This window comes from Zalophus californianus, chromosome 5, assembly GCF_009762305.2.
Source record: "Zalophus californianus isolate mZalCal1 chromosome 5, mZalCal1.pri.v2, whole genome shotgun sequence".
Classification (NCBI taxonomy): domain Eukaryota; kingdom Metazoa; phylum Chordata; class Mammalia; order Carnivora; family Otariidae; genus Zalophus; species Zalophus californianus.
In genome coordinates, this window is record NC_045599.1 from 86,820,862 (window position 1) to 86,833,873 (window position 13,012).

The 13,012-nt window shown below is 35.1% G+C and overlaps 1 protein-coding gene across 2 annotated transcripts in view; it reads left to right on the forward strand.

The window, feature by feature from the left end:
• WDR36 (WD repeat domain 36) overlaps positions 1-12,748 on the forward strand; it is a 36,160-nt gene extending 23,412 nt beyond the window's left edge. The window contains exons 17-23 of one of the 2 annotated variants that reach the window (XM_035727818.1): positions 4,500-4,607; positions 6,227-6,324; positions 6,713-6,858; positions 9,448-9,567; positions 9,750-9,831; positions 11,226-11,413; positions 12,561-12,748. In XM_035727818.1, coding sequence (XP_035583711.1) covers positions 4,500-4,607; positions 6,227-6,324; positions 6,713-6,858; positions 9,448-9,567; positions 9,750-9,831; positions 11,226-11,413; positions 12,561-12,710 — 892 coding nt within the window. In that variant the 3' untranslated portion in view covers positions 12,711-12,748. The remainder of the gene's footprint in view (positions 1-4,499; positions 4,608-6,226; positions 6,325-6,712; positions 6,859-9,447; positions 9,568-9,749; positions 9,832-11,225; positions 11,414-12,560) is intronic. The other variant, XM_035727819.1, reaches the window with a different exon arrangement.
• Positions 12,749-13,012: the final 264 nt, after the last annotated feature.

A 13,012-nucleotide genomic window follows, 5' to 3' on the forward strand; every position in this document is an offset into this window, starting at 1 on the left:
AGAGGGACGCTGGGAGACACGTAGGGATTGTTAAAAGAAAATTAATAATTTCCACACCAATTGATTGAACCAAAATATATTTTAATAAAGAAAATCGTAAGTGCTTATTTGGTTCAGCTCTGAGGCAGAGCGAATGAGAAAGCTTGAGAAGCAGTATCACACAACTGCTGCTGCCTAATTGCAACTAAGCTGACACTTACCATGAGTGCTAGGCACTTTATATGCTTTTATTTTCATCTTCCTTCATATCCTAATAGCTGTAGTTACTACTACTATTACTAGTCCCATTTTACAAATGAGGAAATGGAGGCTCAGAGAGAAGCAATTTACCCAAGGTGGCATAGTTTGTGAGTAAAATTTTGCTGTAATAAGCATAGGAGAAGGAAACAGATTTCCCAATAGTTGCAATAATCAACTTTGCTTGGTTACGTCACGTTCTAAGGATGAATTGATTTTGTTGATGTAGAGGATAAGGACGTGAGGATCAGTATTTCATCATATGACCATAGGTAACTGTTGGGTTTTTTGATTCCCTCTCTTTTTAAAAAACATAATTACTAGAGCAATCTTTGGATAGTACTAGTTCTTTCTTCAGTAAACAGTTTCATCATTTACATAACATGTTAAATATTTAAAGAGTGAATTTACTTATTACATAGTCTGAAAAGTGAAACTACCTTTGAGCAAACCGTTGAGTGTGGCGACATACAGGTGTATCTATCTATTGTAGTACCTATCTAAAACAAATCGCATAGATTTCGAACTGTTTTCTGTAAAGTGTTTTGAAGTGCTGAAAATATTCTTGTGTTTGTGGGATTCTCTGAGAAGCAAGAGTTGAAATTTTTATCTCTGAAATTATCTGGCATCCCCTACCACTACCACCTCTTATTTCTGGTTGTTTTTAATCTGTTAGAAGTTCAAATTAAACCCCTTTCGGGTAAGAAAAATAGAAAAGTAAATAGTTTAGTAGAACTTTGCATTTTGTTCTTTCTCACCCTCTGACCCCTGCTTTCTGTGGAGCATTACATGAAAATAGTTGGAATAGAACATTGTTTTGGACTTTCTCACTGAGGCAAAGCCATCTCTTTTGTTCTATTTATTAAAGATACCTGTGTAAGGTAATTCTGTCACTTTTGAAATTGAACATCTAGACACTGCATTTGTTTAGGATATAGTCAGAAATTACTAAGGGGTACCTGGGTGGTGCATTCAGTTAAGCGTCTTACTCTTGGTTTTGGCTCAGGTTGTAATCTCAGGGTCATGAGATTGAGCCGCGAAGTGGGCTCTGCGCTCAGTGCAGAGTCTGCTTCAGAATCTCTCACCTTCTGTCTCTCCCCCACTGTACTTGTGGGTGCGCGCTCTCTTTCTCTCTCTGAAAATAAATCTTTAAAAAGAAAAAGAGGGACGCCTGGGTGGCTCAGTCGGTTAAGCAGCTGCCTTCGGCTCAGGTCATGATCCCAGTGTCCTGGGATGGAGTCCTGCATTGGGCTCCCTTCTCAGCGGGGAGTCTGCTTCTCCCTCTCTGCCTGCTGCTACCCCTGCTTTGTGCTTTCTCTTCTCTGACAAATAAATAAATAAAAATCTTAAAAAAAAAAAAAAAAAAGAAAAAATTCCTTAATGTTACCTGTATATGCAGTGCTCTGTGCTTGAAAATCTGATCCCATAGGATGGGAATTTTATTAATGTTCTCTCAAAAAAATATATAATTTACCTAGGACTTTTCATTTTGTGGGATTAGCAGAAGACTATGTGGTAGTTAGGTCTGGGATTAAGCCTGTACACTACACTTTATGAACTAACGTGGCAGTGTAAAATACACTGTGAGTGTGGAAAGCACCTTTCTCTGTTTGATGCTTTTACATAATGGACGGCCAGTCCACCCACACACAACAGCTGTGGAAATAAAGTTGCACAATGAATTTGACAAAATAATTATAGTATCAAGTAAAAAAAATTTACTCAGGCATTAGATTCTCTTTTTAACAGATTCTAAATGTGTTAGGAAGTTTCAACCCTCACATAACTTTTAATGAATATTGATCAAGACACAAGAAATGTTAAAATCTAAAAGTGTTGTGTTTAGGTTTAATCTTCATCTGTATACGCTGAGATAATGTTTCTGCTCTGGGTTGATGGGATTAAGTGAATTAACATAATTTAACTGTCTTTGGTATATAATAAGTGTTTGGCAAGTGTTTCCTTTCCTCCCAAATCCCCTTGATCCCTAAGAGAAGCCATTCTTGTGAGCTTCCAAAGTAGGTTTGAGCAGAAATCAGACAGGTTATTATTCATCTTTGTTTCCCTCTAACTAAGAATTAAACAGCAGTCACTGTCCTGAGCACACTTTGCTGTGTCTCGTCAGTGCTTCTAATTTTAGTCTTGTTTTCTTATCTTGCATTCGTTATTTAAAGGTTACATTTTTAATCACTCTGAACAAATTGAGAAAGATTTTATCATGAACAAGTCACTTAATGTTGCCACTGGACAGTCTTCATTTACATTTGAGCTGCTTAGAGTGTATTCCATGAATCACCAATGTAGGCATCTTCTGGGTCTTTATATGCTATTGAGCTGCTTATTGTATCTTTAGTTTCAGCAGTGATTTTGCTGAAATTATAGTGATTAAGAGTTCAGACTGCTTGGGTGGGAATCCTTGGCTCAGTTGCTTTTTACCTTGAGCAAGTTTTTAAATCTTCTGGACCTCATTTTTCTGATCTGTGTAGTAAGGACAGATCTGCCTCAGAGGGTTGCAAGGATTAAATTAACTAGACTCAAGTACTCAGGGTACTTCCTAGCATGGAGCACTAAAAAGTGTTAACTGCTATCATTTTATTTTCTTGAAATAATTTGTTTTATTTAATGTGGATTTTTTTTTTTTTTTAAGAGAGAGATTTGAGAGGAGAGCAGTGGGAGGGGCAGAGGGAGAGGGAGAGAGAGAGAGAATCAGCATGGAGCCTGTCATGGAACTCCATCTCACGACCCTGAGATCATGACCTGAGCCAAATCAAGAGTCGGATGCTTAACCATCCAGGTGCCCCTTAATGTGGATTTTAAAGATTTTATTTATTTATTTGACAGAGAGAGACACACAGTGAGAGAGGGAACACAAGCAGGGGGAGTGGGAGAGGGAGAAGCGGGCTCCCTGCGGGCTCGATCCCAGGACCCTGGGATCATGACCTGAGCCGAAGGCAGACTCTCAACGACTGAGCCACCCAGGCGGCCCCTTAATGTGGATTTTAAACTTCAGTCATTTTCCTGTGCTTTCCCATGGATAATGAATTGGCTTCCGCGAATAACCTAGTTTGCTGTGATTAAAACCAGTATGCCTCTCTTAAAGTATACAAAGTATCCTACTCAGCCAGTGTCAGAAGGCTCCTCTGCAAGATGCCAATGGGTTAGACCTTTTTTTTCCTCTTTAAATCCACCTTGTTTCACTTCCTGCCGCCACCTTTCTAGTTCAGATCTTTATTGCTGGGTTAGATGACTACTACCATAATCTCACTATACTTCCTGTTCACATATATTCTACATTCTGATGGCAGATTTCCTTATGAAAGTGAAGATTACACTACTATCTGCTCAGAAGGCTTTAGTGACTTTGCTACTGATTGAAAGATCAAAACAAACTCAAATGTTTGGTATTCAAGGTGCTATATGTAACCTTATGCTTATGCACCTGTTTATATACCAAACCACTTCTCACTTGTACCCAATCTCATTTCCCCTCACTTTCCCTCCACATTTCCCTTAGCCAGGAAGTACTTTCTCTACCAACAACATCCATTGAGATCCTGTTCTTTTGTAAGGCTTATCTCAATCACTTTGTTCTCTGAGAATCCTCTTTTGTGTCACCTACCTGGGTGTGATCCCTCACCCTTCCTCCCCAACTTTTCAACTCCTCCAGCATTTTAAAGTTGTGAGACTGGTTTCCATAAGCTTTTTTGTGGTATGCTCTACAGACTGAATTTTAATGTTTCACATATAGGGTGGTTACCTATTTGAAAAATAGGTAAAACTGCTCAAAATTTTTTTCCATTATTTTCTTACTCTTATTTACAGTCATTTTATTTTATTACTTTTGTTGCCTAAGTCTTATTTAAAATTTCAGTGGAATAACAAAAATACAGGAGAGTACTGGTAATCAGATTTATTTTAACTGTATTACATCTTCAGAATTTGTCCCCAAGTCAGTCTACCAAAATGGCATTCCAGAAAAATAGAGCATTTCCTCTAGTATTTTCCCTACTGTTGAAACTCTTTCTTCAGTTAATTGGAGTATTTAGTATTCTCGGTCTTTCTCATTAAGAGAGCTTATTTTTACACATTAACTTACTTGACAAAGCTCTTTGTTAGTGATGGCTTTCTGGTGTTGATTTGTGAAAATAAATGAGTATTTTCTTCATCTCTCATCCCTTGTTCTTTTAGCAAAAATATATTTTGTGAGTTATGTCCTTTTTTGGTCAAGTTTAAATACTTTAACATTATAATTCATTTTATAGCCTTATAGACAGCTTTTTGTTGGACTCTGCTCCTCTCAATGTTACTATGTCCCCTACTGGAGACTTTCTAGCCACTTCCCACGTGGACCACCTTGGAATTTATCTTTGGTAAGTTATTGCATACATTTCTGTTCTGGGTAAGGATGAGGACGATGATATTGTCAGAAAATTGTAGTTGCTAACATTGCCATTTAGTTGCTTTATTTTTGTCTTTTTTTTTTAATTTATAAAATAGCAATTTCCCATAAGTTTGTGACTGATTCAACATCTGCTTAATAATTTAGATATCTTTGCTCAAGTATGAAATTCTAAACCACATGACTGATTTTTATTTATCATATTTGGCATTTTTTTAAAGATTTACTTATTTATTTTAGAGAGAATGCAAGCAGGGGGCAGGAGTAGTGAGAGAGAATTCTCATGCCGACTGCCTGATGAGCACAGATCTGGATGCAGAGCTTAATTCTAGGAACCCCAAGATCATGACCTGAGTCAAAATCAAGAGCTGGCCACTTAACCAACTGAGCTACCTAGGTGCCCCTATCGTATTTGGCTTTTATTTGCAGAAAGGTTAAGTGAATTTTGAAATGTTAGGGAAGAGGAGTCCCCAGCTAGGCCCTGGCCTTCCTGCCACAGCTCCAGGACCACTTTATGCCTTTGGTCAACTTTTCAACTCAGCCTACTCTATCTACAAAATAAGCTATTTGTATGGGCAAAATGCTTTCTAAGATTCATTCTAGTTACATAATTCTTCATAACCACATAAAGATATTAATGATGGTGTTGATGAACACATAAGAGTTCGAAATAAATGGTCCATCATCTTGGTCTAGAAAAATTTTACCTATTTTCTGAGTTCACATGTGTAATTCCTTTAACTCTTATTATTAAGGAAGAGAAAAAAAATTGATTCCTTTAAAATTTTATAATTAGATTTTTAGGATAGGAAAATAAATTAAATATATAATAGAAATAGACTCTGGCTACCTTAATATGCAAAATGGAGTATCTCCTGGAATTTAAGAAGCTTGAACAATCCAGACAAGAGAAGAATAGTAGAGTACCTGTGGGACCTCAGAAGGAGTATATAGTGCCACTATTACTATAACTCAGAACCAGATACTCCCAATTATTATTTTACATTCCAGATTTATAATATATGTGAAAGAGAATCCGATTAGCCCACTTTGGGAGAGGTATCTACATCTTGATGAGTTATCCAAGGCCATGGTACAGGGTCAGGTAGCAGAAACATAACCACTTTAGAGGACTGTTCTAGAGAAGGGAAAGTCCATAACTTCAGCAACCCAATGGATCTAATCAGCATATTCTCTCTCTGACTTAACTCTCTGAGTTAATCTTCCCTTCAGTTAATGATTTCCCTAAATGGAGGTTGCCATTTGTCAAAATGATATAAATATATGGAGGTTATGTTATCTTATAAAAGTATTATCCACTACTGATCTCTCAAATACTTTTTTGTATTACATTAAAAGTAAAGACTCCATTAATATTGTTTATGCACAACTTCCTTGTGATGACACCTATGACATGAATCAAGGCATTTTCAAATTAATACTGTCTTTGAGTTTTTTTTAACTTTTATAAGTGACTGGAATCTGAAGCCGAGTGCAAGATAGTAGTGATTATTACCAGTAATTGAAGTTTCTCTGAAAAAAATCTGTTTTTATAAGTTTTAAAATATTGTTTGTATGTTTATTTCTCAGGTCCAATATTTCCCTGTATTCAGTTGTTTCACTACGGCCACTTCCCACAGATTATATTCCTTCAGTAGTGATGCTTCCTGGTACTTGTCAAACCCAAGGTAAGCACAAAATGGTAGTTTGAAGTGTAATATCATAAACCTAACATGAGGGATATTACTACTGAAAGCAAAGTTTAATGCATTCAGTCAAAGTATTTTTCTAACTGATAGGAAATATTTTGAATGACTTCATGAATTAATGCAAAAATATAATTGATGTTGTATTGATAAGGAATTAAATAGTATGCCAGTGGAGAAATGTTTTGGGTCTGGTGATGGGAGTTGTTGACAATATGAGAAGATGAGGAAATAAAGTCAATAGAATTTATAATACTCAGTGGACATGTTATAAAGTACTAATGGATTTGGAATAAAGTAAGTTCCTTTTTATATGATAAAAATCTCATTCTGCATTGATTTGTTTTACCTGAAAATTTTTTGTTTTAAGATGTGGAATTATCGGAAGAAACCATAGAACCAAGTGATGAAATGATAGAGTATGATTCCCCAGAACAGTTGAATGAGCAGTTGGTGACTCTCTCACTCCTCCCTGAATCACGGTGGAAAAACCTTCTTAATCTTGATGTTATTAAGGTAATGCTGTAGTACACTTAATATTGGTCCCTTAGGACACATTCCAGAAGCATTTTCTTTAGTAGAGATAGCTTCCTGTACTTGGAGGGTTTCAGAAGGAACAGTTGATGCCAAGGGAGTAGAAAAATACCATTTAGTTGAAGGCTGTTTGATCCAGTGTGATTATCACAAGATTCTTTATAGAAATTGACTTTGAGAGCACTGAGCAAAAGTACAGCCTGCAACTACAGAACCATTAAAAAGTGGATGTTTTAAATCTAACGTAATAAACTTTTTTTAACTTATAAAATGAGGGAAAAAAATTGCTGCCATGATGTGTGATATTTCTATTGCTAGGCATTTGGGGACCAGAAGACTTTTCTCTGGTCTTTTAATTAAGCTTCAGCTACCCTTTACCATTCCATACCTTACTCTGTCAACTCCAAGAAGATTTTTATAGCTTGCTGTGTTGAGTCCAGGCACATAAATTAATATAAACTAAGCACTAGGTAATGTCCCAAGGACAACAGCAGTGAAAAAACTAGCTCCTTTGTCCTTGAGGAATTTACAATTTTACATGAAAAATGGATAATTATGGCATAAGTTAGTGTTTTTCAAAGCATATTTTATGACCCCCATTTGTGAGTAGCAAAAGTAATTGAAAGGAATAGAGTAGAAAACTTCAAAGATTATCCTCTGATAGTAAGGGTAAGTGTTTTATGAAACTTGATTGGTTAGATATATGCATACTCACATTCACTAAAGGTTATTTGCATATACTAAGTCACATTCCAGGCCGGGCATAAAATGTGTGAGAATTGACATAGATAACTATGACAAGATGTGGTGTTTTTGTAACTGATTACTTAGCACCAGAAAAGATATGTGTGTCTTGGGTAAGGAAAGAGTTTTCAGGTGTTAATTTTCTTCTCAAAAGTTAAATATGCTTCTTTTTACTTGCTCACTTTTTGAGAGATTGGACTTTAGCTTTAACGTATGTTGTGTAGGAACATAGTTGTGAAATCTCTTTATTGCGTTGTCCAGTGTGTCAGCTATAAAGGCAATACTTTATGGGATAGCTTTAAAAGCAATGCATTAAAAAGGCCAAGTAGATCAGTGTGAAGGGAGCAGTCAGAATAATGCCCAGTTAATTGAGCTAAGGTTTTGGACTGCTCTATTCCTTGCTTAGATACAGTTTTGTTCTGCATGAAAACTTATTTAGAAACCTGAGTGAATGATCTTTATGGAAGAAATATGCTAACATCTCCAATATTTTTATTTTTTACTTAAAGAAGTTAGAATTTCTATATTTGTCCTCTGGGTAACTTTTTTCCTTTTGGTTTTCCTTGTGAGATTAGACCATTTCCAGAGCCCTGTGGAGCCCCTGCCAAAAGCCTTTTGTTCTTATCTACAACCCAGTGACTCTCTCCTTTCTAACTCAAGAACAGTGAGTTAGAAGGGTAACTGTGACTCTTACTGCAGTTCATCCTTCCCCAAGAAGGGCTGTGCTTACGCTGCGTTGGCAGTACCTTGTCCTGCTTTCGTGTACTAACTTCCTTTTTTGCTGTGCCTCCACAAGGCCACAAGTATCCTTGGTTTTCTTTCAAAAAATTAATCTCTCTTGTATGATAGGTCCTAAAGAATGGAAGAGGAATAGTGTAAGGTAAAATTGTGAGACTCCTTTATTAGGCAGTTTACCATACATAGAAAGGCTCTTTCATCAGATGCCCCTGAGGTAGTGACGTGTAGCGTGTGGTCACCAAAACTAAATTCTCTCAGTAGGAATTCCAATGGAGGTTTTTCTGATAGAATTTTACTAACCCTTGAAATATTTTTTAAATGAGCAATAGTGTTCTCTTGCTTTTTAAAGAGAAAAAGTACTAAGGAAAAAATAGAAATTCCAGTGAAATAGAAGAATCAGGGCTATTCTTCACAAGAAAATTTCACCGAATTATTTCTAATGGCAAAGGCTACCTCTGGCTCCAAATTTTTTTTGGAGGGAAAAAAAAATGTAAGAAACTGTTGAGCATTTATGTAAGTTTTGTTTTCTAGCCCATTTTGCGAAAAAGGTTGTAGAAGTTCAAAATTACTTGTTACTTTACCTAAATATTATGTAAATCATGTTTGAGGAAAATGACAGCTCTTAGAGTTTCTCCTGAACCCTGTCATTTTTTTTTTTTTTTGAAGATTTTATTTATTTATTTGACAGAGAAAGAATGAGAGAGCATGAGAGGTAGGAGGGTCAGAGGAAGAAGCAGACTCCCTGCTGAGCAGGGAGCCCGATGCGGAACTCGATCCCGGGACTCCCGGATCATGACCTGAGCCGAAGGCAGTCGCTTAACCAACTGAGCCACTCAGGCGCCCAGAACCGTGTCATTTTTATTCTACCTTACTAGCAAGGGTACTGGAGGTCTTCCTTGAGAAGCCCAATTTAAAGATACCTGTAATATTCGTCAGTTGGCATTTTATTTTGGCATTCAAATTTGCGAGTTTTGTTCCTTTTTACTTTTTGTACTTTGTTTTAAAATTGATTTGGAATTAAATATTAGAAACTATTGGCAAGGTAATGACTTATTAGTCTTTTTCCCTTTCTCATTTTCTCTTAATCAGAAAAAGAATAAACCAAAGGAACCACCCAAAGTACCCAAATCAGCACCATTTTTTATTCCAACGGTTCCTGGCCTTGTACCCAGATATGCACCACCTGAGCAAAATAATGATCCCCATCAGGTAAAAATCAAATTGGAGCATTCTAAGTATATAGGGTGTGTTTTGTGTTCTGCATTTGTAGTTCTTCGTCAAGACCTAGTTTTACAGATACAGAGTAAATTAATGACAGCTCTTAATTATAAGCTATAATTTTTTTGTTACACTTGTATTCTTAGAATAATGTATATTTGTTTTTGTTTAAGTCTAAAGTGGTAAATCTTGGAATTTTGGCTCAAAAATCAGATTTCTGCTTGAAACTTGAAGAAGGACTGGTAAATAATAAATGTAAGTTAAATTATAAAATCTTTTACCAAGTATAAGTATCATCAATATATTGTACTTTATATTAAGAAGAGAAATTGAATGAAATATTAGCAGATTTTTCAGTAGCTGAAAGAAGATAGAAAACTTTTAGGATTAAATTTCGATTTTAATGTGAAGTAATTTTAGCTTTTGTATTATGTTAAATGAGTGACACTAAACTTGGATGAGTATTAATATTATAATAACCTTTTGAGAACATTTCACATTTTCTATATGGAAAATTAGTGTGTGTCCCCCCCTCCCCGTCCCGTTCTTTTGTTTTTATTTACATATACAGTTTATAATAGAGCAGAGACTTTTGTCTTTGGTGATTTTTAGATATTCCCAAGTTATCCCATTAAGGTAATTTTAAAATGTATTTATTGTTAATTTAAATTTTGAAAGCTACAGTCTATAGCTAATAATGATAAACAATAAGAACTAAAAGCAATTAATAAAATCATAGTCACTCTCCTGTTTGATTTATCCTCTTGTTTTTTGGGTCCAAATGCTTTTGTTTTCATACTGGCATCACTTGAGTCCACCTTGGCAAAAGTCAAATAATGGTACTGATGGGCCATTGTAGATGACTAAAGAACAGCAAGATCATAAAGGAGTAACTTGTTATATTTCTGGAGGGACAAAGAAGAAAAGCACTGTTATTTAGTATAGACTAAAGGACAAAGAATAAAATTTATTAGAGTTTTGTCATTGGTGTTACTTCTTTGCTAAAAGCTAAAAGCATAGTCATTACCGCTGTAATATCAAATATTGTTATAGACTAGCTGTGAGTGTATAGAATATGTATTTGTAGGTGGATATAAAACAAAAATGCTTATTTCTAGAGAAAAGGAGTAAATTTGGGATGGGTAAGAATAAGGTGGAATCTGTCCCCTTATCTATTTCTGTATTGTTACTGTTTCTTAATAATCATATGGTAGTTTAAAAATTTTTATAATAAAAAGGAAAGGAAAATAAATTCCTCCACCTCATCCTGTTCTCGATTCAACTACTCTTAATAATTTGTTATATACCTTACAGCCTTCTTATATTTGGATTTGTTCTGATTGATGTAAGATCATCTTGAAGTGTCTGTCACTAGGCATTAGATTTTAACAGCTTGAGCAGCAGGAAAAAAAAACTTAAATGCAAAAATTTTAGTGCTCTAAGTACTTTTTATTGTATTGCTGTCATAATTTGTACTCATTGTTACTTAATTTGGGGTTCATTTTACTACTTAACAGGAAAAAGTAAGGCCACAGGAAGAATTTCCTGTGTAATTTAAATGTATGTTGCTTGGGTATGAAATGAAACTGTAATTTCCTAAGTGAAGTGATTGTAGGTAATGACTGGATTCTTCTTAAAACTTAATGCAGATGAAGCTGCTCTTAACCTTCTGAAAGAATTAGGCCCGTCAGGAATTGAAACAGAGCTGCGAAGCCTGTCTCCTGATTGTGGTGGATCTGTAGAAGTTATGCAGAGCTTCTTAAAAATGATTGAGATGATGTTGGACAGGAAGCGTGATTTTGAGTTAGCCCAGGCATATCTTGCATTGTTTCTAAAGGTAAGTCTAATGTAAAATGATACTTCTCAGCTTGCCTTCCGCTAGGGTAGTGTTGTGTGATAGAATTTTTGCAAAGATGGCAGTGTTCTCTCTGCACTGTCTAACATGGCAGTCACTTGACACATTCGGCTACTGAGCACTGAGAAATGTGGCTAATGTGATTGAGAAACTAGATTTCTTATTGTGCAGAAATTTAATTAATTTAAATTTAAATAGCCTTCTTTACCTAGTGATTACTGTATTGGACAGCTGAACACTACAGCTTTATAGTCTTTTCCTTTACTCAGCACAATTTTGACTCATCCCCCTGACTTTTCTGCATCATCCATTTGATTCAGTATACTAAACTATTAACTTTTTTAAGTCATTATATTTTGGCAGTGATCATGAAGAGAAAATTAGGTTTCATGTTTATTTTTTGTTTTTGTTTTTTTCTGCTGCTGGAATCAAAATACTTCTATTCTGGCTGAAGGGGTTTCGAGTGATTTAGCAAGAACAGTTGTTTTTATGACTAACATAATGGAGAACTCATGCTTATTTCAGTCTTATATTGAAGGAAGTAGATGATGCTGACTTTTAGTGTTAACAGATAGGATACTTCCTCTAGCCCATTAATATATACAATGAGTTTTTACTTGATCTAATTATTTAAAATTATTTTATAAGTAGATATTTAGATGGTAGTACGTAGGATGAAAAAAAATAGAAATGCTACAGATTTTTTCTGTATCCTTTCCCAAATTTACCAAGTATAGTTCCTGAATATAAATTTACTTTAATCCTTAGGAGTTAAAGCAGAGAGCCATCAATCATTCATTACCAGTGGGTTCCAGTGAAAGGAGAAACCTAAAGCACAGAAATATGGAGCTAGTGTTAGAACTAGGACCTTGTTTCGAGATTTGTATCAGGGATATCCTTAGGTGGAGGAGAGTGATGACAACTTCAGTTCTACTAAGGGACAGACACAGTACCATAAAGGAACTGATAAGAAAGTTTGATGAGAAGAGGGAAATGGGAACTGGTAATAAACCAGCATCTAAGGAAAAAATATTCAGAATAGTAGCTTATGATGTTCCTTGGTAAGAAGGTTGAATCTAGAATAAACAAAATTTTAATTTTCTTAAATATTATAATTTTTTCTTTTCAGTTACACCTTAAAATGCTTCCTTCAGAGCCAGTACTTCTAGAAGAAATGACGAAGTTGTCATCACAGGTGGAAGAAAACTGGATCCATTTACAGTCACTCTTCAATCAAAGCATATGTATTTTAAATTATATAAAAAGTGCTTTGTTATAAAAATAAATTTAAGTGACTAAAGACTTTTATATTAAATGGGTTCAGTTTAACTCATACCCTCTTTTCCAAGTTTCACTGTGAAAAGAAAATAAATGCCAGTGCTACTAATTAGTAGTCATACTTCACTTTAAATGCTAAATATTTTCTTGAAATAAAATTATACCTGCTTTTTGTTTTAAAGATTTATAGAATCTACTCAAATGACTTATCTTCTGAGTCTCTTCATATCAGTTACTTGTATATGATTGAACTGTTGTCATCAGCTCCTATTTTTTGAATACCTGTAAACGTAAGAGATGTTA